A 23,809-nucleotide genomic window follows, 5' to 3' on the forward strand; every position below is an offset into this window, starting at 1 on the left:
CATGCTAGCCTCAGTGGCTCACTGTGACCCTCCACGTAGCCCTTCTCTCTCTAGATCCAGGGTTACAGTCTACTGAGCCCTTTTCATCATAGGCCAGCAAGGAGTTTGGTGAAAGACTTCCACAGTCTCTGAAGAGGGGCATGGTCAGTCACAAGGATAAATCCGAGCCCCAGCAGGTAATAACGCAACTTTTCCGTGGCCCATTTTACGGCGAGGCACTCTCTCTACTACTGCATGTTTTTGTTCCCTCAGAAGGAGTTTCCTACTGAGGTAGAGAACTGGGTGTTCCTCCTCCTCAACCATCTGAGACTGGACGGCCCCTAACCCTACCTCGGATGCATCTGTCTGTAGAATGAAGTCCTTGTTGAAATCTGGGGCTATCAATATGGGGTTACTGCAGAAGGCAGTCTGTAGGTCTGCGAATGCCCTCTCTGCTGCATCGGACCATCTGACTGGATCAGGACCACGGGCCTTCACTACGTCCATTAGGGGACTTTCCCTTGTAGTAAAATGGGGGATAAAACGCCTGTAATACCTCACCACCCCTAGGAATACTCGGACCTTCTTCTTATGACTTGGCCGAGGCCAACTTTGGATGGCCTCTAACTTATTCAGTTGGAGTTTTACCAGGCCTTTTCGTACCACGTAGCTAAGATATTTGGCCACCGTGAACCCTACAGCACACTTAACAGGGTTCGCCGGAAGGCCAACTTGCCAAAAGGTATCAAGGACCGCCCCCACTTTTTCCAAGTGGGTCTCCCAATCTGGGGTATGAATCACCATGTCATCCAAATAGGCTGCAGCATAAATGGTATGGGGGGCGTAATAACTTGTCCATGAGGTGCTGGAAAGTAACTGGAGCCCCATGTAGTCCAAAGGGAGGGACAATATATTGGAAGAGACCCTCTGGTGTAGAAAATGCTGTCTTTTCCTTTGCATCTTCAGCTAGGGGAATCTGCCAGTACCTCTTTGTCAAGTCTAAGGTTGTCAAGTACTGGGCGTTCCCCAGACTAGCTCGTCTATGCAGGGTATAGGGTAGGCATCAAACTGGGATATCTCGTTTAGTTGACGGAAGTCATTGCAGAGCCTTGTGGTACCATCAGGTTTGGGCACCAACACTATTGGGCTGGACTACTGACTGTGGGATTCTTCGATGACCACCATCTCCAGCATTTTCCTGACTTCCACTTTTATTTCCTACCTTTTGGCTTCTGGCACCCGGTAGGGCCTCATAGTTCCTCTGGCCCCACGGTTTGTGATGATGTGGTGATATGTCCTGGTTGTGCGACATGGCTTTATCAAGAATACATCTTGATACTGGGCAATCATCTCAGTTGCCTCTTTCTTCTGGACTGTCATTAGATCAGGAGACACCCTCACCTGTTCAGGATTTTTGTTCCTTGGGTGCAACTTTTCTCGAATCACTGTGCATGCCTCTCACGCATGCCATGGTTTCAGAAGGTTGACGTGATATATCTGCTCTACTTTTTGACATCCTGGTTGTCACACCTTGAAATTTACTTTCCCTACAGGTTCAACTATTTCGTAGGACCCTTGCCACTGGGCCAACAGCTTACTTTCGGCTGTGGGTACCAGTACCATTACTCGGTCACCGGGTTGAAACTGACTAAGCTTGGCTTGACGGTTGCAGTAAGTTCTCTGGGCCTCTTGGGCCTTCTCTAGGTGCTCCCTCACTATGGGAGTGACCCGGGCTATCCGGTCCGTCATCTGTAGTACATGTTCTATTACGTTCTTCCCCTCACTAGGTTCCTCTTCCCAAATTTCCTTGGCTATATCCAGGATGCCTCGGGGGTTGCATCTATACAACAGCTCAAAGAGGGAGAATCCAGTGGAAGCTTGGGAGAACCACACAGATGGTGAACATGAGATACGGTAGTAGGTTGTCCCAATCTTTCCCATCCTTGCCTACCACCTTTCCACCAGACCATCTGTTTGTGGATGGTAAACTGAGGTCCGCAGAGTCTGGACATGGAGCAGGGAATACAAGCCGTTCATCAACTTGAACATGAATGGTGTTCCCTGGTCTGTGAGGATTTCTTTTGGTAGCCCTACCTAGGCAAAGATTGCCACTAATTCTTCGGCAATGCTCTTGGAAGCTGTGTTTCGTAAGGGGACAGCTTCTGGGTACCTGGTTGCATAGTCTAGGATGACAAGCACATACTGGTGACCTCGGGTTGTTTTCTCTAGTGGTCCCACAAGATCCATGGCAATCCGCTCGAATGGAACTTCGATGATCAGCAGGGGTACCAGAGGAGCTCTTAGATGTGGATAAGGGCTGTGTAGTTGACATTTGGGGCAAGAGGCACAGTACCACCTGATGTCTTCACGTACCCCCAGCCAGAAGAACCTGTGTAACATTCATACCTGGGTTTTCTCCACTCCCAAGTGTCCTCCAAAAAGGTGACTGTGAGCAAGGCTTAATATTGCCTTCTGGTGTTTCTGGGGGACTAGGAGCTGGTGTACCTCTTGCTCCTGCATCTGCATGACTCAGTACAGGAGATTCCTCTTGATCACAGAATAAGGCCCTGGCCCCCGGGCCTTTCCTTCTGTGGGTATCCCATCTATCTCAGCCACGTCCTTCCTGGCATTCTTGTACCTTGGGTCTTCCACCTTGTCCCGTCCAAAAGTCTGTCTCTCTGGGCTTAACAGCCCGAACTCTGAGGGATCTGTCTCTGCCCTCTCGGTTGGCTCCATGAGGTTGGGGTTGGAAGTGGTCTCTGACCTCTCCTCTGTCTCAGGGCCCTCCCCTTCAGTTGCCTGTGTATGTCTGCCTACACAGGCAACCCTCGTCCTTGTATCAGGATTCGAGTACCCAAGGCCTTGGCCGTCCTTCTTTCTTTTTTGGTCTTCCTGCTGTGGAAGTACAGAAAGAACTGACAGGGATTTGTAGGGGATCTTAATACATGACAGTCTCTGTTAGCAAGAGTTAGGGTAACTGTAACCCTAGTAACGCGAGATTTGTAGAAGCAAGGATTGTATGAGGCGAGTGGAAAAGAACTGTGTGAAGTTGTTTTTCGACCTTGTGTAGATAATACAATATGTAGACTGGCATCTCTTAAGTGAGAAAAACAAGATATCAGGATGACCTATGTAAAAACAAAATGCAGCTGTTGCTTATTATTATCTGTTACAAAAGTATAAATGCTTGTTGTAATTGTTTACCTATTGAGAGACCTGTCTAGGAAGGGGAGACCCTATGTCCTAGTGCACTCTCTCCCTATTGTAACTGCTAAACAGAATAAAGTATCTGACTCTGCTGCACCCAAACAAAAAGAAAGAACTGAGTTTTTCTCCGACACTGCCTTTCCCCAGGACAGGGAATAGCTGCTAGGACATTTCTGCGAAAAATGGTAGGTGACATCCTGCCGTGGAAGCCTCCTGAAGTTCAGGGAGCTCCTCTCCCTCCAATTCCTTCTGTGGGAGCAAGTTTCCAAACCTGGGGAAATCTCTACCTATGAGCACAGGGTATGGGAGGTTTGGGACTACCCCTGCTTTCACCCCGGTGACATTTCCCTGAATTTCAATTTTTACTGGTATGATGAGGTAGTAGCTAACAGTCCCATGGACACAGGTTACCCTCATATGCTTGGCCTGTATTAACTGGCTGCGCTTCACTAATTTACCCGAAATTAGGGTGATAGCACTCCCCGAGTCTACGAGTGCCATGGTTTATACCCCATTCAACTTTAGCTGCCTTGTATATTTATGTGGGGTGACTGAGACCCCTACAATATTGAGTAGGCTGCATGGGTCTGCCCCATTCCCCAGGTTACACTACATTGGCTCTACGACATTGGGGCACTGGGCAGCTATGTGCCCCAACTCCCCGCACCCATAACACCTATAATTGCTTCTAGTCACTCCCCTATCACATGGGTTAGGGGGTTTAGTCCCAGGGTTCCCCCCACTCAGGCCTTCCCCTTCCTTCTGGGTTCCCGACTGGTTTTCAACCTCCTTCTTTTTCCACCTAGGACTTCCTGGGGGTTTGGCCGCCCGACCCTCCACGGTCGGGGTCGAGTGTTTGATTCATGAGGAGCCTTCCTTGGGTATTTGGGTCAATTCCCTGGCTGTCATCCATCTTTCCACCAATGTGATCATTTCATCATAGGTGGATGGATCGTTCTGGCAGACCCATTTGCAGAGATCTGGCAGCAGTCCCTGCATGTAGTTGTCCATGACCAAAGTCTCTAAAATCTCCTCCTGTTGTCCCTCAGGGCTTATTTCAGAACAGTTTAGCCTCCTGTCCTGACAGGGGCCTGACTTCCCCTCCCAGGAGATGTTCCTGTAGTAGTGGGCTGGGGGGAACCCGGGCCCGCCTTCTACTCCAGGTTCCAGCCCAGGGACCCTAATGGTGGCAGCTGTTGGCAGCCAACCTTTCACTGCCAGAGTTGCTACATTTCCCTGCACCACTTCCCCACAGCTCTCCTGCTTCTCCCTTCTTCACCCTTACTTTAGGGGTCCCTTAATGATGGTTTGAGGGCATCTTCATTAACCAGCCCTTCAGCCACACTTCCTCTCCTCTGGCTCCCCTCTGCCTGACTGGAATGAGCCCTTTTTATAGCATCAGCAGGGCCTTAATTAGAGTCAGGTGGTCACATTAGCTTAATGGCCTCACCTGACTCTTTGCAGGTTAATTAGAGTCAGGTGTTCTCATTAGCCAGGAGCAGCCCCTGCTCTGGTCAGTCAGGGAACAGAAAACTGTTAATCCAGTGGCCAGTATATCTGCCTTCTGCTAGTCTGCTGTACCCAACTGGCCTGGGTCTACCACAATATATATAAAGTCTAATTTTAGCATAATGGCTGTCAGGGTTCCCTCCCTACTCTGAACTCTGGGGTACAGATATGGGAACTCACATGAAAGACTCCCCTAAGATTATCTCTACAAGCTTAGGTTATAAATTTCCCCAAGGCACAAATTCTTCCTTGTCCTTGGATGGGTACTGCTGCCGCCACCAAGTGAGTTAGACAAAGATTTAGGAAAAGGACGACTTGGTGTTCCTGTTTCCACAAAATATCCCCCCAACCTCCTTCACCCCCTTTCCTGGGGAGGTTTGAGAGCAAACAAGGTGAGCACAGACCAGCCTCTTGAGTTTTTAGGACACTAAAAACCAATCAGGTTCTTAAAAGCAGAACTTTATTATAAAGAAAACATTTTAAAAAGCACCTCTTTAAAATCAGGATGGAAGGTTATTTTACAGGGTAATTAGATTCAAAATACAGAGGATTCCCCTCTAGGCAAAACTTAAAAGTTACAAAAAAAAAAAATAGGAATAAACCTCCCTCTTAGCCTAGGGAAAATTCACAAGCTAAACCAAAACATAATCTAATGTGTTTCCTTCCTATTACTTACAATTTGTAATTTTAGATGCTTAGTTCAGGTATGGCTTTAGGAGATATATTTTCCCTGCCCTGATTCCTTCCTGTCCTGGAGAAAACACACAAAGAGAGCACAAAACAAAAACCTTCCCCCACAGATTAGAAAGTGTCTTCTCCCATTATTTGGTCCTTTTGATCAGGTGCCAAACAGGTTATTTGAGCTTCTTAACCCTTTACGGGTAAAGGAAAGATTTTATGCTACCCTTAGCTGTATGTTTATGACAATGGCAGTAGCTTGTTCTCAGCAATAATAATCCCCTCCAGAGTTTACAATCCAAATATTGCAGCATCCTGTAAATATATGACAACAAGTAAAAAGTTAAAAAGATTAGAAATCGAAACCAACAGCTACTGGTTTGCTTTCATTGTCCCAATATAAGAGGAGTGAGGGGGAAGTAAGGAGAAGAGATAAATGGTAAAAAAGTAAATTACACTTTTTAAAAACTTTCACTTTCAACAGTCTTATCTGTTTCTATCAAAAAAACAGATCTCCTAACACCTGCATTAATATATAATTTCAGCATGACTGTGTTTCTTTAAACCAGACTACAGAAAAGCATGTAAGTTAGAAAATGAAATCACACACCAGAAATACCTATAAATTTTGAAAACTTATAAATACAGACTACTGGGAAATGTCTGTGTGAGTTGATCTCCCATGGGGGGGATTGGGGTGCAGATCAGGAGCATAGGAGAAAGGTTGCCTGTGGGACTGGACCTTAGATGTGATCACATCCCCTCTTCTATTAGCTGCTGCCTAGGGAGGAGGAGTGGCTAAATGCACTTGTCAGCTGTGGCTCAGAAAGAAAACCTCATCTGGATGCAGTACTCTAGAAGAGAACAGTGATCTCCTTCCACGGAAATAAAGAAAATCCCACCCTTGAGTCATCAGCTATTCTCTGGGGCAGGAAGAGAAGAAGATAAGAGCTTGCTCAGCATGACCAAAGAAGGTAAATTATTCACACACCCTATCGTTTTCTCATACAAGGGCAAAGTCTGCAGCAGGTTAGTAAATCTTTAAGCTGCATGTTAATGAACCATGGTGTCAATTGGAGCTAGGCAAATGGTGGGTAAATGTTTATTGAGAACTTTCACTAAATATTAATAGCTTTGGGAATTAGCCACATCCCTTTTTGCTCACTTTTCTGTGAACATTGGTGCAAATTAGTGGCTGTTCAGTCATTCCTCAGTGTTAGTGTGCAGCTGGTTGGAAGACATTTTCACAAAGCTCCACTTTGGTTTTTTACTATTTTTAATTTTCAAATGTTATTTTTGACCATCTGTAGCAATGGTGACTGTTCTTGTGCACGTGCAAATAAGAGTTTTTACTATTCAAACCAGAATAGTGCCTAGCTGTAAAATTTGTCATCCGGCCAGAGACCAGATATGATACTGTGCGGCTTAAGTAACCAATCACATATCTCAAATAACGAATAGCAAAGAGCTGAAGACAGGCTCAAAGTGGATCAATTTTGAACAACCAATATATTAACATAAAGTGTTAGTCAAACTATGAGGAAAGAGTAACTTATATTAAAAAAAATCCGTGTCTGTCTGCAGAGATGTCATTAACACCAAAAGATTGTCAATAAATACTCTGCTTTGTCAAGCTCTGGGCTGAGGGAAGTGCCAATGTATGAGTCAATACCTATGAGAACTGTCCGAGCCTCAGTAAATCCCAGTGGCTAAGCTCAGTGCCACTGACCTTCATGCCTGCATGAAGTGCCAGGCACTTCTAATACCAATGTACTCCAAATAGTAGCTGATTCCTAGCAAGCTCTGTCAGAGCTGTCAGTGAATCATAACTTTTCTGTCTCAAGCATTAGGAAGAAAAGAATATTGTCTAGCTAAGGGCTTGAAGTATTGGGTGAGTGGACTGGAGGCGTGGAGTTGTATCCATCACCACTTCCTAATCTTCGTTTTATTTTCTCCTTAGAAAAATATTCACAAATAAAATTGTCCATCTCTTCCCTTTTGCCAGTAGCCTTATTACTCTGGAACTTTACTGACTGCATTGAATTGCCACCATAATAAAGCTGCATCCTGCCTGCACTTTGGCATTTCAGTGATAACAGATTTCTAAGGGCCTGGAGGATTGGTGGGTAGCAGCAAGTCCGACACTGACTTCCCAATGGCTTAATAGAAAATAACTTCCTCCTTCTTTCCCCCGATTCCTATTGAAATCCTTGTTGGAATCTGTGGGTGTGATAGTGTCACTGCTGTTTGCTGTCTTCAAACCTCATGTGTTCAGGGACAACCTAAGGTTATCTGCAAGCTGGGTTCTGGCAGAAAGAAGCCCAAAGATTGCCAAGTCTGCTAACATCCCTGATGAAATATCACAGGGGCAGAAATCCTTCCCCAACTATGTTTAGGGCCCACAATTCCATGGGAGCTGCTTCAGTTGCTGAGGGGAAGTAAGATCAAAAACAGAACTCCAAAACCTGCCCCTCTACCTTGTTTCTGTTTGGCCTGCAAATGGGTGAGGGCAGGCATCACGTGAACATGATTAAGAATTGCAGGAAGAGTCTCTTTCTTCTTACAATATGCGAGGAACTATATTAGAAATACAAACAACACTGTCCTTGAAGTCGTTCTGTCTCCCACTGTGCTTAGAACCTTCCCCAGCCCTTTCCTGCCTTGCTTCCTGCTGCAATTTCAAAGAAACGTACATGTACCCTCACAGTAGGGGAGAGCTGAAGGCAAGGAAAGCTGCCAAAGTTGCCAACTTCAGTAAGGCCCAAATCCTCCAAGGCATTTAAATGCTCAGTTTCTACTGATTTCAATGGAAGTTAGGAGCCTAAATATTTTTTGAGGATCTGGGCCTAAGTTTCTGTGGCTACTCTCATGGCACAGTGAAGAAGTTGGTGACTCTTTCAAAACCTGTCACACGTGTGTCTCTTCTCCTGGTGAAGCTGGCTGCAAGAGCGTCCTGTAATGAGCTATCAAGCTGCACAGGAGTCAGCAGGGGATAAAAGGCTGATGCCACAAGGTGGCAGGTAGCTGAAAGGGGTTGGGGTTGAAGAACCAGAAGAGATGAAGAGCTGAGCTCTCAGGGAAATGTTGGAGCCCAATCATAGTGGGAGGAGGGGTAATCACATTTCTATGCCTTGGAATACGGCTTCGCCTGATGTAGGGAGCCTGTTGTGGGATTGCGAGAGTCAATTTGGCCTTGGTGTTGTGAACAGGGTCAAATGCTAATGTAAGAGGTGATCACAAGGGAAATGGGGATGGACAGCATTATGAGGCTCCTCTCTCTTCCGAAATGTTCTGCAGAGATTGTCTTGAGGAGAAGGTTCTTTGATAAGAATGTGACACATGGTCCCAGTTACTAATCAAACTGCCATAATATTTTTTTGGAAGTGCTATTAATAAAAAGGCCATTCCATTATATGAATCTCTTCATCATCAGGTGATGGCAACATTTTAGGATCCTAATTTGGGGGGAGAAATATGCATATATTTTCAGACAACCATCTTTCTCCTATGAAAACTGTCTGAGTAGAGCTTTTTTCCAAAGTCAGTACTTAAACACATCGTAGCCATCCTCTTCAAGTCTCTGTTAAATGGAAAATTGATTTGGATGATGCATACCCCAAGATCTATATTGTTTTTTTAGCATCCATGAAATGTGTTTCCCATAAAAGAAATTCACCATCCTTGAGATTAACACTCAGAGTGAGGAAGACAGAAAAAGCTTTCATACAAACCCAGAGCCCCCGCTTTCAAATCTTGGTGTTTTGCCAGATTGTCAGTTAGACATTGTGGGACCAAATATCTCAGCAGCAAACAGAAAAGCTAATGCTAACAGAGAAATCTGCTACGCATATTCATGGGAGAGGCCCCAGTGTCTTGTAAAGCTGTTTGATTCAAGTGTACTGGTCTTGTATGTGGTGTGAGAATTGCTTGAAAAAGCAAAACAGTTACCCCAAGGAAAAGGGTAAAAAGGCAAAAAATCTTTCGTATACCTTAGTCATACAATGTGTATCTATATGTGTGCCCATAATATGGAGGCACTGGTTACAGCTCCGTAGTTAAGGTTGAGCTGTTTTTTACTTACTTAATTCTTGCTCTACATGTGAAGAAAACACTATCTTCCCCAACACTACGGCACTTACTCTGAGTATAGCACAAATTTTATGAGAACTTATAAATCTATTAATCAATTTAAATTTAAAAAGTTAAACAGGCCCTTTTAGATATTCAACATTTGGTATTAGACCTGTTTTGTTCCAGATGATCTTAACTAAGTTAATTTTTGATGGATGCACTGAAAAATAGTAAATAAATACAATAAAAGGAAATATGTAAAAGAGTTATTAAAACTGATATTCTTGGAAGTATTATATCAGAGCAGAGAAATAACTACCAGGAAAACAATAGGATCATACATTAAAACAGTCCATGATAAAAGACAGGAAGTTGGTTCCAGCTGAACTAATATTTCTGTTGAAATCTGCTATTCACTGTTCATCTTCCGTACATCCTTGAGCTATTTCAGATGCTGCCCAGTAAAACCCTCTGAAGCTACATGTTCCACTGCAGTTTATGAACTGAGAGTGAGATTTCTTATTCTTTTAGCACATCAGTGCAAAAGAATTGTTTCTGTTTATAAAGCATGCTGTGATTTTTTTTGTAAGTATGTGGTATTGGATAACTTGTTTCATATTTTCCCTTGCTGAGTGAAGACTAAAGCAAGAGACATCTCTAAAATAGGGTACCTGGTACCATGCTTCTAATTTCCTCCATGTGGGACTTTATAAAAAGAAATGGATCTCAATTTGACCCAATTGACATACTGTGCAGGCAATTACACCAGACATGGTTCCTAAAACAACTTTGAAGCACATTTTTATGCTCCTAATAGGTGTCAGATTAATGGGCCTTTGTTTTTGTGTTACGAGATTGAGAATTTCTGTTTTCCTTATCCATCTTCTCTATACCATTCATTATTCTAATACTTTTATCATGGCCTCTCTTATTTATCGCCTTTCTCAGGGAAAGAATACCAACCTTTTCAGTCTCTCTTCATAGGTAAGCTTTTTTTTCCTCATAATTTGTCATCTTTCTCAGTGTGGACTTGAAATAGTGTCATAGAGGAGTGATTCTCAAACTTTTCTGCTGGTGATCTCATTCACATAGCCCACCTCTGAGTGTGACCTCCCCCCCCCCCACCGCTCATGAATTTAAAACACTTTTTTATATGTTTAACACTATTATAAATGCTGAGGCAAAGCGGGGTTTGGGATGGAAGCTGACAGCTCGCGACCTCCCACATAATAACCTCACGACCCCCTGAGGAATCCGAACCCCTAGTTTGAGAACCCCTGTCATAGAGCAAGTGTACTCCATGCACTGTACTTGTGTCTGTAATATTTGACATGTCTGAAGCTATTGTGTTTTCTGCTTCCTTTGACTCTCATAGCTGCTTATTTAATCGAAGGGAGCAAGACAACTCATTCAATAGGGAAACTAGAAGAAAAGTGGTAATACTGGAGAAAACACATGTAACCATGCCTCTGTGGGTCACTACTGAGAATACCAAATTGAGGACAAACTGCTGAGAAATAGGGTGGACACACCCCAAAACTGGAGGTTATTCTCCCATAAGATATACTAAACCAGCATCAAAAGTAAACTTCTGTTTCACCACACTGGCTAACAAGAAGCCATAAAAGCAGTTTCCTTAGACATACCAGTCCTTCTATCACCACTGAAAACACTCGACTTAGAGATGAGTGGTTCTTTAAAATCAGTCTCCTCAAATAAAAGGTTCTTCTGATCCCACAGGACCAGCCACACACCCAGATCAATATACAACTCAGAGCTTACTCAAAAATCATGCTGATGCCAATCCTTTAGTATCTAAAATCTAAAGGTTTATTTATAAAAAGAAAGAAAGATGAGAGTTAAAATTGGTTAAAGGAGTCAAATACATACAATAAATGCAAAGTTCTTGGTTAGGGTGACCAGGTGTTCAGTTTTTGACTGGAACACCTGACTGAAAAGGGCTCGTGTCTGCTCTGTTCAGCACCGCCAACTGGGCCATTAAAAGTCCAGTCAGCGGTGCTGTGGCACTAATGCAGGCTGGTCCCTACCTGTCCTGGGACACGTAGCTTCTTCCCCCTCCCCTCCTCTCCGCCTCCACCCCCACCTATGAACTGGACCTTCTGACTGCTTCCGGGATGCAGCACGGACCCAGAACAGGCAGGCAGCCTGCCTTAGCCCCTCTGCGCTGCTGACTGGAAGCCACCCAAGGTAACCCTGCACCCCAGCCCCACGCTCCTGCCCCAGCCCTGAGTCCATAGTCCAGAAGTTTGAGCAGAAAAGAGGCTGGAGCAGGAAAGAGGCAAAACTGAGATATTTCCAGGCCTTTTATATCTTCTGCCATGTGGAGGGAATCCCATTATTCTTACTTTAGAAATTTACAGTAGCAAGAAGGTGTTTCGAGTCACATGTCCATGCATGATTTCGCCTAGTCACAGAAGTCCATTAAGAGTAGATACGTGTCTTCAATTGTAAGTTAAGTGTACTGTAATAGGCCATTTTATTTGAATAGTTCCTTCAAGATGTGCAGGCTAAATACCTTGTGGGTGCTACCCCAGGAGCAAACATTTGAAATACAGATATAGAGCCAATACTCATAACTTCAAATACAAAAATGATGCATGCATACAAATAGCATAATCATCTTCAGCAAATCGTAACCTTTCCGTAGACATCTTACATATCACATTTTGTACAAGATTTGTTGCAAATATATAACAGTGGTTTCAGCAATGATCTATATGGTCATATTTTAATCAGATGATGTCACAAAAGGTTAATTCTGTTTTTAATAAATTTTAAACAAGATTCGATGGACAAGCTAATAATATATCTAATATAAAGTTGTTATATTTGAGATTTCTCATTGGTGTCACCTAAACAAAGTGTGTCCTATATTGGATTTCATGGTGAGTAATGATATTAACAGCACAGCATTTTATTTTAGAATAAACAACCTATCCACATAATTATGGAAGACATTGACATAGAAATCGCTGGACAGGCACCAAAGTATTCTACTAATGTGGATGTAGATGACACGTAAGTGTTTGGGTCTCACCTCTTGTCTGTATTTGGCTTTGGATCTTGTTTGGATTGTCTTTTTTGTTGTTGTTTTTCAATAGCTCAGTGGGACAAACTGTCTCAAACAACCTTAGTATAGCTTTCAGAATGAAGCAGGTGTCGTAGCTGGCTTAAAGCCCCTTACATTGATGAGTGCAGCAGCCACGCTTCATTCAGGGTAAGAAACAATAGTGCTCTAAAAAGATGTGCTCATGCTCACCCAATGCCACTCAGGAATTTGAGCTATATAGGCAGAATGCTAGGCTGGGCATCCTTTGGCTAAGGGGGTGTGTTAATGAGAGAGAAGCAGGAGATAGAGGACTGGTCTATACTGAACATTTACATCAGCATAGCTATGTCTCTCGGGGGTGGGGGGCGAAAACCTATGCTCCTGAAAGACCAACCTAACCCCCAGTGCTAGGTCAACAGAAGAATTCTTCCATTGACCTAGCTACTGCCTCTCATGGAGGAGATGGATTAACTCGAGTGCCAAGAGAACTCCTTCCACCATCGTAGTGAATGTCTACACTGAAGTGCTACAGTGCTGAAGTGGTACTGCTGTAGCATTTTAAGTGTAGACATACTCAGAGACGAGCAGACAGAGACAGGGAGAGACAGAGAAAGCTTGGACAAGCATAGGGTGTCCAGAGCGTGATCCAGGAAGAAGCCAAGAGCAGGGCCTTCTGGGTCTGGAGAAGCTGGCTAAAGAGGCTTGAGGCCGTAAGCAAAGAACTAACTCCTATTGTTTGATTCCTCCAGTATTCAGGGAAAACAGGACATTCCTTGTAAATAAACAAACTTGCTTCAAAGAAAAACTCTGATTTTACCGTCAGTTTTCCCTCCTAATTGGAACAACTTGTAAGACCCTGAATTTGGCTAAGCTTTCAGGTCAAGAAGGGTAATGCACGTATAGAAACCAGCTAATGAGCCTTATTGTCTTCTCACAAAGGTTTTCTACTGGTGTAACTCCACTGACTTCAGTGGAATTACTCCTGATTTACATCAGTTTAAGTGAGACTGGGTTGAGGGCCACTGGCTTCAGAGTGGATTTCATCTTTAATTCTCAACGTTTTGTGTCATGTACCCAGCAATGGATTGAATTTCTTGTTCTTTACAAAAGTGTTTGTTTCTATTTTATGTAAACTTGTGCTAATCTGAGCCCCTGGGGACTGCTGCTGTTGGAAAGGTTTTCCAAGTGTTCCACCTACACAGCCATTTTCTCTAATTTCTCATCTCAGAGGAGCTGTGCAGGCTTTTTATTGATTTCTTAATAATGTATAAAAAGATATTCAATATGCTGCTTTGCTTTTGGCATGCACTCCAGTCTGGCGGCACATCTAAAAAGGGCAAGTGTCACAAGATGGCTCAGAGAGATATAAATTACAGCTCCCTGTCCCCCTGTAGCTCCCTAGTCCCAAAAGGGGTGTTCACTCTGAAGGAAGGTGTTGTCACCACCTTTGCTTCTGTAGGGTTTGTGGAGGGTAGTCAGCTTTAAATGGCAGTTTGAGGTTGAATCAGCGCATCCTGGCAACCCATGGCTATACGCCATCCCCAACTAATACCACCAACTTGTGGGTTGTGATGGTACCCAGTAGCCTCCTCGGGGTTGCAGTTTTTGGATGAATGTTGCATCATTTCTAACAAAGATTGGCAGGGTCGTTGTCTATGCCAGCACTGGGTTGAAGCTGGGCCACAAACTGTGGTTCTTTTGACTGTATCTTACATCTTTCCTCTATGCAGTTAAAAAAATTAAAAACTTCGAAAATTAAAAGGTCATCGAAGATAACAATTTAAGAGAAGCAGCACAGAATTCGGTCACCTTTTGTACCCTTTCAATTCTAGGCTACTGTGTGACGTGGAGAGGCCCCAGGAGTAACTCAGCCCTGAGGGTCTGTCTATATTACAAAAATCTTTCCAGGCTGCCCTATGGCCCACAGCGCTGTAGACTGCAGCCCCATCCCTGACATGCCCTTCTCACTGCCAGCTGGGGCCCAGCAGCCTCTTCCTAAGGAGGGGGCCAAGTGGCAGGGTCACTACAAAAAATGCATGGGGCTAAAAGTCTATAATACTCCGTATAATACATGTACAGATAAAGTCTATACATGCTAGGTTGCTGCACACTGACCTATGGAACTAGCTAATCAAGAGCTGCACAATTCTGTGCATATGCTGCATTCCCAATTTCCTCATCACCAGGATCCCACTTTACACATGCATTGCATTCTGAGGGGTGTGTATGTATAGGGCTCCCTCCTCCCCTTTGCATTGTCATGCAGCACATGTGTATCTTCCCCAAACCACCATCTCTCCTTCTGGAGTGGGCCTAGAAGTGGAAGGGATGGAGGAAGCAGAGTGAGGAGATGGCATTTTGAGGTTTTGGAAAGCAGGGAGCTGGGTCCAGGGGTCACAGAGGCCAGTGTCCCAGGAGGGATCCCCCATCCCTGCTCCAACTCATGCTGGTCACTGACAGCGTCAATAGCTGTTTCTTCTCCATCTTCAAGGACCCGCCCTGGGTGAGAGAGACTGACTGGTATCTCTGGCCCCTCTCTTTCCCCCCACCAGAGAGACTGGGAGGGCTGTTGCTTTAAAAGAAACAGCTACTAAAGTTTGGGCCTTAATTTCTTGTCTTTTCCCAGCAAATCAAATTACATTTTTATTTCCTATTACTAACCCAGCTTTGGCGAAGAAACAAACATCTTATGTTACCCGTGCAAAAAAAAAAAAGAAACAAAACAATAGTAATATTTTTACTATCCTAGCTGTATAATTTTCTTCTTTACGTAGATTTGCATCCCTTCTTCCCCAAAACACAAAACTGTGTGTCTCCCAAAGATAATACATAATTGCTGGGGTTGGAATTAATTTAGGTGAGGAGATATACAGGTGGGTCTTCCCCCACCCTTGCCTCTTCCCCTCTAGTCATATAAATATTCCCACTGAAATCAATAGAATTACTCAACATGAATAAAGAGAGACAAGGTAGGTGAGAGATCCTCTTTTAGTGGACCAACTTCTACTGGTGGAAAGGACAAGATTGAGCTATCCACCAACAGAAGTTGGTCCACTAAAAGATATTACCCTGTCTACGGTGTGTCTCTCATATCCTGGGACCAAAACAGCTACACCAACACTGCAAACATCACACAAATAGAAACTACTGATGTGGATAAGAGCTTTTAGGATCATCAAGCCCTATATGGATATACGGATTCAGCCACATGGAGCACTTGCAGGATCATGACTTTAATCTGTGTAACCTACTTACTACATCCTTTTTTTCTTTTTCAATTTTTGTTTTTTTGTATTTTACTTTAAGATTCCATTAAGGTTCAGTGGTTTAACAGTATTACCACATCTGCTAGAACAGCCCGAGTTCAAATGGTGTTAGAGCCAACACAAATGTTCTACTGGTTACAGCACTACTTTATGACTCAGGAGACATGGGTTCAGTTTCCTGCATTGCTCTAGGCTTCCTGTATGACCTTGGGCAAGTCACCTAATGTGAACCCCTGAATGTATTGAAGTCAATGGTGGAATCCTGAGAGTTTTGTCATTAATCTTCCTGTCTTTCATCCCCCATCTACAAAACAGGAATTATAGTACTTCTTTACCACACAAGGGTGTTGTGAGTGTAAGTACTCTTAAAATACTGTGATGCACTCAGATCCTATGGCAATGGGGGCTATGTAAGTACACAAGATAGCTAGGAAGTCAGGGCCACCTGCTGCCGCCCCAGCAGTGGGCTCCCCCTCCCCAAACGTGACCTTCTCGTTCACCACAGCAATCCCCATTTACACTTGGAGTGGGGATCAAACTGTTTCTCCTATTTTTATTTCACTTTAGTATAACTCTTACCCCCCTTCGTCCCTCGCAACCCCATCTTTAGTGCTCCAAATGCACTTGGCAGGCATAGGGACTAACCCTCAAACCTTGAAAGGGATGGGGATCTACTAAAAAGGGTTCAGGCAGAGGAGCAGGTGTGCGGGTGCTTGGGGGGTCTATACTGGCAGAGAAGTGGGGTGTGATGTACTCGTGGAGGAGGAGAGGGGGTATCGGGAGGGTTGCAGGAGAAGAGTGCAGGGGAAGTAGGAGGTGTGGGAGGAGAGGGCTGGAGGAGGGTATAAAGGGAGATGTGTGGGTGAGGGGAGAGTACAAGAGGAAAGGGTGCGGCGAAGGAGCAATGGGGACAGGTACAAGTGAAAAGGCTGCAAGCAGGATGAAGGGTGCAAGGGCTGAGAGAGGCAGGTGCTGACAGCTGCTTCCCCAGCCCCGTGCAGGCAGAGCCCAGAGGACAGACACTGACCCCCCAGGTGCCTGAGCCGCGGGGGTCCCCCGGTGGGGCAGTATCCCCAGCTGCCCCACTCAGAGCCAGGCTCTGCCTTGCCCCACCCAGGGCAGGCAGCGTGGGGCTGAGGCAGGGGAGGTGCACGGTGGGCTGGGTCCAGAGGCAGGAGTGGGCGGTTGCAGCTCCCTGGCAGCTCGGGCTGCCCAGCCACTCGCCCCATCAGCGCACGAGCCAGGATCCGTGCCCCCTGCCCAGCCTGGCGGCACCCTGCACAGCCCACTTGGGCAGGGAAATGCCGCGCCCCCCTGGGGAGACTTAAAGCAGCAGTGATGGTGGCAGCCGGACCTTCCTCCCTGCATCCCGGGCCCCACTTCCCTACCTCCCCGGCTCCTCACACCCAGGCTGGACTGCGGGTTCAGGCTGCCCTGCCACTGGAGAGCCAGAGCATCATGCCCCAGAGCTCAGCCCCTCAGAACTGCAGTGTCAGTTTCAGCTCAGCCTGAAAGCCTCAGCTGACAGCGAACATTTTGGTTCAGGGCCAGCTCCCGGCTTTGTGCGCCCCACCAAAAAAAAAGGGGGAGGGGGAATGGAGTGTCACCCCTTGGAAAGTGCCACCCCAAGCACATGCTTGGAGCACTGGTGTCTAGAGCCGGCCCTGTAGGAAGTAAAATGATGTACATATTTGTGCCAATCTTGTGAAAGTGGAAACGTCCCGTGTTTAATTTCTATTTTTCAGGAGACACAAAGAAAAAGAAGAAAAAAGCAAACCATCTGAAATCGTTGGTCCAATCACAATTGTAAGCAAGAATACACTTATAATGGTAGTAATTACATGGTGGTCTAGTACACATGCAGTGAAATGTGAGTTTTCATGTCTTCCAAAATCATATTATCCCAGGTTTGTTGCATTCATTTTTGTCCATCAGCTGCTTTGGAATTGTAGTTAAGTCTGTAACAACTAAGTACAAATGCTGCTCTCCATCCATGTGAAGCACTCCCAATGCCATCTGTAGGCATTTCCTCCACACAGAGTAATATAGGAGAGATGCCACTTGAACTTTTCTATACCTCTTTTATCTTTCCATTGATGATGATGTGACATATAATCCAAAATACTGTTCTAATGTTAAATGAATCAGAGCATTAACTTCCTAACATTTTATCATAAATAGTTTATTTTATTAACATTCAAACAACCTGGAAGCCATACTGGTATCCACTGACTAAAATAATCTGATATTTACTTCTTTTACTCATTCCCATCAGTTTCGATATGCAGACGGACTGGATATAACTCTTATGGTATTTGGAACAATAGCAGCACTACTGAATGGAATTTGCCTTCCTCTGATGTCACTGGTTTTTGGTGAAATGAGCGACGGTTTTGTGAGTGGTTGTATATCCCAGGAGAGTTTACGTAAGGAAACAGTACATATACTTTATTTATTTTGCTTTTGTTCATGATATGTTCCTCTCCCCTCACCCATTTATTTCCTTATGATCACCTTAGCTTTCCTGTGAAAAGAAGGGCTAAAAGTAAGCCCAATTTGTCTGGTTTTTTGTTTTTTTTTTTACTTTATTCCTGTAGCAGAGCTTGGCTATGTGGGTGTTTTCATGGCTAAGTAATGATCATCCTGACCTGAGAGAAAAGTTTGGGAAGCAGTAAGTCTTCATGTAAACGTAGTAGTTTTCTTCGGTTTCTTTAATTTGTTTAAACTTCACTCATCGTGGCCATTCATTTTATTGGTGAAATTCATCCCTCGCTACAAATCTCACACAAGGCTTAATAGTCCTTGAGAGGACTTAAGTGGTGTTGCAGACCTCTGCACAGGGATGGATTCCACCTTATGACAATGGGCAGTGTCTTCATGAAGAAATGCTTACGTGGAAGAGTTACTTATTTTAATAAATTCCGATCCCACTTGATGTGCTCTACAAATAGTAGTGACCTGTTAATATTTTTCAAGATATCACTAGCTGTGTTGCCTATGGAAGTAGAGGTTTCTGCTCTACTTTATTAAGGTTGATGGTGCTCAGTAACTTAATGTTATAACCATGGGCCTGGAACCTCTTTCCCCACTTCATTTATGCAGGTGGAGGACAGTAAAAAAGGGCAGAGCTGGTATGGGGAGCATGGAAGCAGGGGGGAGGGAACATTTACCTCCCTCAGTGGATTCTATCACCTCAAAGAGAAGAGCAGAGCACATAGCCCATGGCAACAAGACTTTTAAGAGCTCTTTGCTACCAGGAAATCCAGACAATGTGGGGAAAAGCCGTCCCCGGAGTAGCTAGTAATCCATGGGTTTGTGTTTTGTAAATGCATTTAATTCTAATAATAAACAATAGCCTCTAATTTTTATGGTACTCAAAACCAGAAGATCACCTGCAACATACAACAGCCTGAGAGGGAATTTTCCTCTTCTTGTGCTCTCCCTTTTTTCAAAAAAAAAGATGCAATTTTTTTTTTCTGTTTGCTGTGTTACTTTAGGAATTCTGTTGTGTTTACTACCTTAGCCTGGAGAGACACTATGATTCCTGGAGAATTAGTGGGATTATTAAATTGGGAAAACCTGAGCAACTAAGGGGGGAGGAATTTTAATCTGATATAAACAAAAGCACCTGTGTAACTCAAAGGTCTGAGAAACAGCTGTGAGAAGAAAAGGTCTCTCCATAGGAGATTCAACATGGGTGCCTCTTCAATTGAGAGCTGAGAAATCCCCAACTTCAGCCCTCTGGCTATCTAATGTATGCTCCAGTAGGACAGAGAAGACAGAACTTGACATTTCTGATGTTGAAAAGGTGTTTTTAGAGCTTAAGTTTTACCTACTAAACAACCACCATCTTAGCTTATGTAGGCAAAAGTGGATGTAAACTGGGGTAAATCTGGGCTAAAAAGTATTACCCTGCCTAGCATGAATATCTTTGTGTGATCATTTTCAGCTATTCAGTGTTGCATGTGACTATGGGGGGAAGGGGCGCGCGGCAAAATCCACATGCAAGTGAAACACAGGCATATAATTTTAATGGTGATATGATAATGTGGCAATTACTGAGTTTAACCCCTTTGCTGCTGTATGTGAGGCACAAAATAAATGAAATTGGCATAGTAGGTATGTTACAACTTCCAATTTCAGTGGAAGGTTGTTATAAATGTAATGATACCGCATGTTGTCACAATGCATACTGGTGTGGAGAACCAGTAATGAAGAGTTATAGGCAGATGGTGTAAATAATGAACAACTTACGTTGTTGTGTGTGGTGGTGGTGTAGCCATGTTGGCAGTGCTTCATTTGTGCCAGGTCTGAGCCCTGGCATCTCTAGACTTGGGACTTCACAGCCTCAGCACCTCTGGGTTTGCCACGTCAGTTATGAATGTAAAAAAAAAAAGCTTGAGCCCCAGCACCTCTTTCATTACAAATTAAACATTGCTTGTTGGTATCAAGATATTAGAGAGAAGGTGGGTGAGGTCATATCTTGTCTCTCTCACCAAGCTTGTCCAATACAAGCTTTTGAGCTTACCCAGAGCTCTTCTTCAGGCCTGCTCTGAGTAAGCTTGAAAGCTTGTCGGTATCGCCAATAAAAACATTACCTCACCCACCTTGTCTCTCTAACAACTTACATAACTTTTAAACATCTTTTTTTTCCCAGCAAGTTCATTGAGCTGCAATCAGTCACAAGTGCCCTTTGAAGAACAAATGACAGAGTAAGTTCAAAGTAATTATTAACTTTGTGTTGACTAGCAGCTGTTAAGTATATAGCAGATACTGACTCTAAGTAAACTGTCTGTGAAGATAGTTAATAGCATTAGATAGAAGTTGTTATTCATCACCTTCGCCCTAGCTGAGAATCAGACTTATCTGCTATATTGAATTATATCCCCATGACAACTTTCCCTTCTGTCTCAACTATTTTATTTCATGAGTAACATAAAATGAATGAACCTGATTCTCTGCTCACGTACGTTGCTGTAAATCAGAGATAACTCCAGCCGCATTGATTGGTGTGACGCTGGTGTAAGGCTGAGGGAAGTGACAGAATGGGAAGAAATAGCTGAGTGCCATGGGGAGTAAAGGATGGGATTCCAGGAGCTTAATGTATAATTGTGAAGTAATGAATAGCCTTTTAAACTCATTAACCACCGAAGACGTAGCATTTTATTGGCCTTTTTCATAATGATGATGAAAAGGTTTTAATCTTGAGTGCAGATAAGGAAAGGAACTCTGACCAAACAGTAATAGGCCTTAGATTCATAATGTGTATTGTGCAGAATCAGCTAAGCAATGAGAGGTCAGCAAAGGACAGAGTGGATAATCTGATGATGGTGAATCTACTGCTGCCCTTCTGGCTCCTGACTGGAGGGTGATGTAGGACAACCAAGAAGGGAAGGTGCTGTTCAACTGTGCACGGGGGGGGAGGGAGGGGAGGGACCTGTAGGAACAGCAAAGGAAGCAGTTGTTTCTAGTTGCTGGGAATGGATGTGGTAACTGAGCCAGGACGGGGGTGTGCTTGGGGCGGCACATTTCCAGGGGCAGCATTCCAGCCATCCTTTTTTTTTTTTTTTTTGAAAAATACACCAATGTACAAAAAAAATAATACATGAAGATCAAAAAAATCTCCAGTAGTGCGATAGGAGTGTGACATGAAAAATATCGTGTCACACCGTGACATGGTCACTCATAAGGTGAACGTGCATAAATGTGAACTGTTATTGATTAATTAAATCAGGAATCACGATTACTTGTATGTAGTGTGCTGTCCTATCGGCGCCATTCACACCAATTTCCATGTCACGTTGGTGCCAGTGATTATGGGGCTAAAATGCCAGGACAAAAACAAAAATGACTTTCTGGTGGTACCTACTGGCAACAAAGAGAAAAACGGCAAAAAGAATTAGAAAAACTATCTCATATTTCAAAAAAGTATTTTTTAAAAGTCCACAATCAGGGGAAAAGCTCTAAGCAGTGCATTGAAAGTGATTATTCATCAACTGATGAAGACCAATCTATTGTATTTTGGATGTAGCTATAACTTCCCTTGAAGAAATATTTTATCAGTTGCATGGTTATTGTGAAACTTTTGAATTTTTTTACCATATTGGAAATATTAAAAATCAGTTTTCCAAAGAAGGCCTCATGAAGCACTGCCAAGAGCTACATTTAGTGCTTGGTACTGATAACGCTACTGACATTGGTGGAGTAGAATTGTATGATGAATTAATAACTTTATCTGAGCTAACAAGTCCTAAAACTTCTCCTCTAAAAGTATTACAATTTATAGCAAGAAATGATTTTTTCACTTCAAACACTGCTATAACATTACACATTCTTTTAACTTTACCAGTATCAGTGGCTTTTGGTGAGCGCATTTTCTCAAAACTGAAATTACTAAAAAATTATTTGAGGTCCACCATGTCTCAAAATCATTTGTCAGGACTCGCATTAATTTCAATTGAAAGTACCATTGCAAAAAATTTAGATTTCACTGAATTATTAACAGACTATGCAAGTATGAAAATGAGAAAAATTCAGTTCATATAAATTCTTTTAATTTACGAGAAACTGGGTGCACCAGAAGATACTAACGTTTTTCATTACAGTGTATAGTTGAACTCAAATTGTTTGTAATTGTGATTTTGTTAAAATTAAATGAGTACACTAGTAGGAAATTGTTTTATTTCACTACCTACAAATTCTCTGTTTTCATTTTTTTTTAATTTTAAACAGTCAAAAACAAACCAACAAACAAAAATTTCAAAGAGCAAATGTGTAAAAGCCAAAACAAAGGAGGGGGGTGGCCAAAAATTATTTTGCTTGGGGCAGCAAAAAATCTAGAGCCGGACCCGGACTGAGCTGGGGTTTCCAGAGTTGGTTGTGACAGGTTGGGTCTGCCTCTATATAAGAACCACAAATCTCACCTACGCATATAGATAGTATCATGTTCATAGCGTAAATCAGGGGTCGGCAACCTTTCATAAGTGTGTGCCGGAGCTTCATTTATTCACTCTGATTTAAGGTTTCACATGCCAGTAATACATTTTAACGTTTTTTAGAAGGCTTTTTCTATATTTCTATAATCTATAACTAAAGTATTGTTGTATGTAAAGTAAATAAGGTTTTTAAAATGTTTAAGAAACTTCATTTAAAATTAAATTAAAATGCAGAGCTCCCTGGATTGTTGCCCAGGACCTGAGCAGTGTGAGTCCACTGAAAATCAGCTCGCATGCCGCCTTTAGCACACGTGCCATAGGTTGCCTGCCCCTTGCGTAAATAAACAAATTACATCAGACCTGAGTCCGAGACATCAACTTCTCTCCAGCTACAGAAACTGACCTGCTGCAAGCCCTGAAATTAGCCACCACGCAGCCAGGGGACAGCAATATTACCACTGTGAAGGAATCAGGCTTCAGCTTTTGCTAGATAAATGTCTGTGGTTAACATTGCCACAGGAATTTGGGATTTTGCAGTGAAACTTTTAGGTCATGTCTACACATATAGTGCTGCAGCTGTGCCGGTACAGTTGCGCCACTGCAGCGTGTGTGGTGAAGATGCTCTGTACTGACAGGAGAGCTCTCTCCCATCAGCATAAAAAACCCACTCCTACAACTGGCATAAGCTATGTCAGTGGGAGAAGCGCTGTGCACACTGGCATTTACGTCAGGGTAACTATTTCATTCGGGAGTGGAATATTCACACCCCTGAGTGAGATAAGTTTTGCTGACAGAGGCAGTAGTGTAGACATAACCTTAGAAACAAAATTAAATAACCTTTTTATTTATAATAATAACCAAGTTCCCTTTCTTCCAAGTTGCCACAACTTAAAATACTTTTTTTTTTTATTTAAGGTTTGCTTTATATTATGTCGGTATTGGAGCGACTGCCTTGGTGTTTGGCTACCTACAGATTTCCTTTTGGGTTTTGGCGGCAGCAAGGCAAACAAAGAAAATAAGAAAAACTTTCTTCCATGCAATACTGGGACAGGAACTCAGCTGGTTCGATAGCAGTAATAGTGGAGAGCTTAACA

The 23,809-nt window shown here is 43.4% G+C and overlaps 1 protein-coding gene across 1 annotated transcript in view; it reads left to right on the forward strand.

Moving 5' to 3' along the window:
• Nucleotides 1–23,809, forward strand: part of LOC116826633 (ATP-binding cassette sub-family B member 5-like) — a 150,110-nt gene that overhangs the window by 81,696 nt on the left and 44,605 nt on the right. The window contains 1 exon segment of the mRNA XM_075062395.1: nt 20,492–20,503. Within this exon segment, the coding sequence (XP_074918496.1) occupies nt 20,492–20,503 (12 nt within the window).

Source organism: Chelonoidis abingdonii, chromosome 2 (genome assembly GCF_003597395.2).
Source record: "Chelonoidis abingdonii isolate Lonesome George chromosome 2, CheloAbing_2.0, whole genome shotgun sequence".
NCBI classification, from domain to species: Eukaryota; Metazoa; Chordata; order Testudines; family Testudinidae; genus Chelonoidis; species Chelonoidis abingdonii.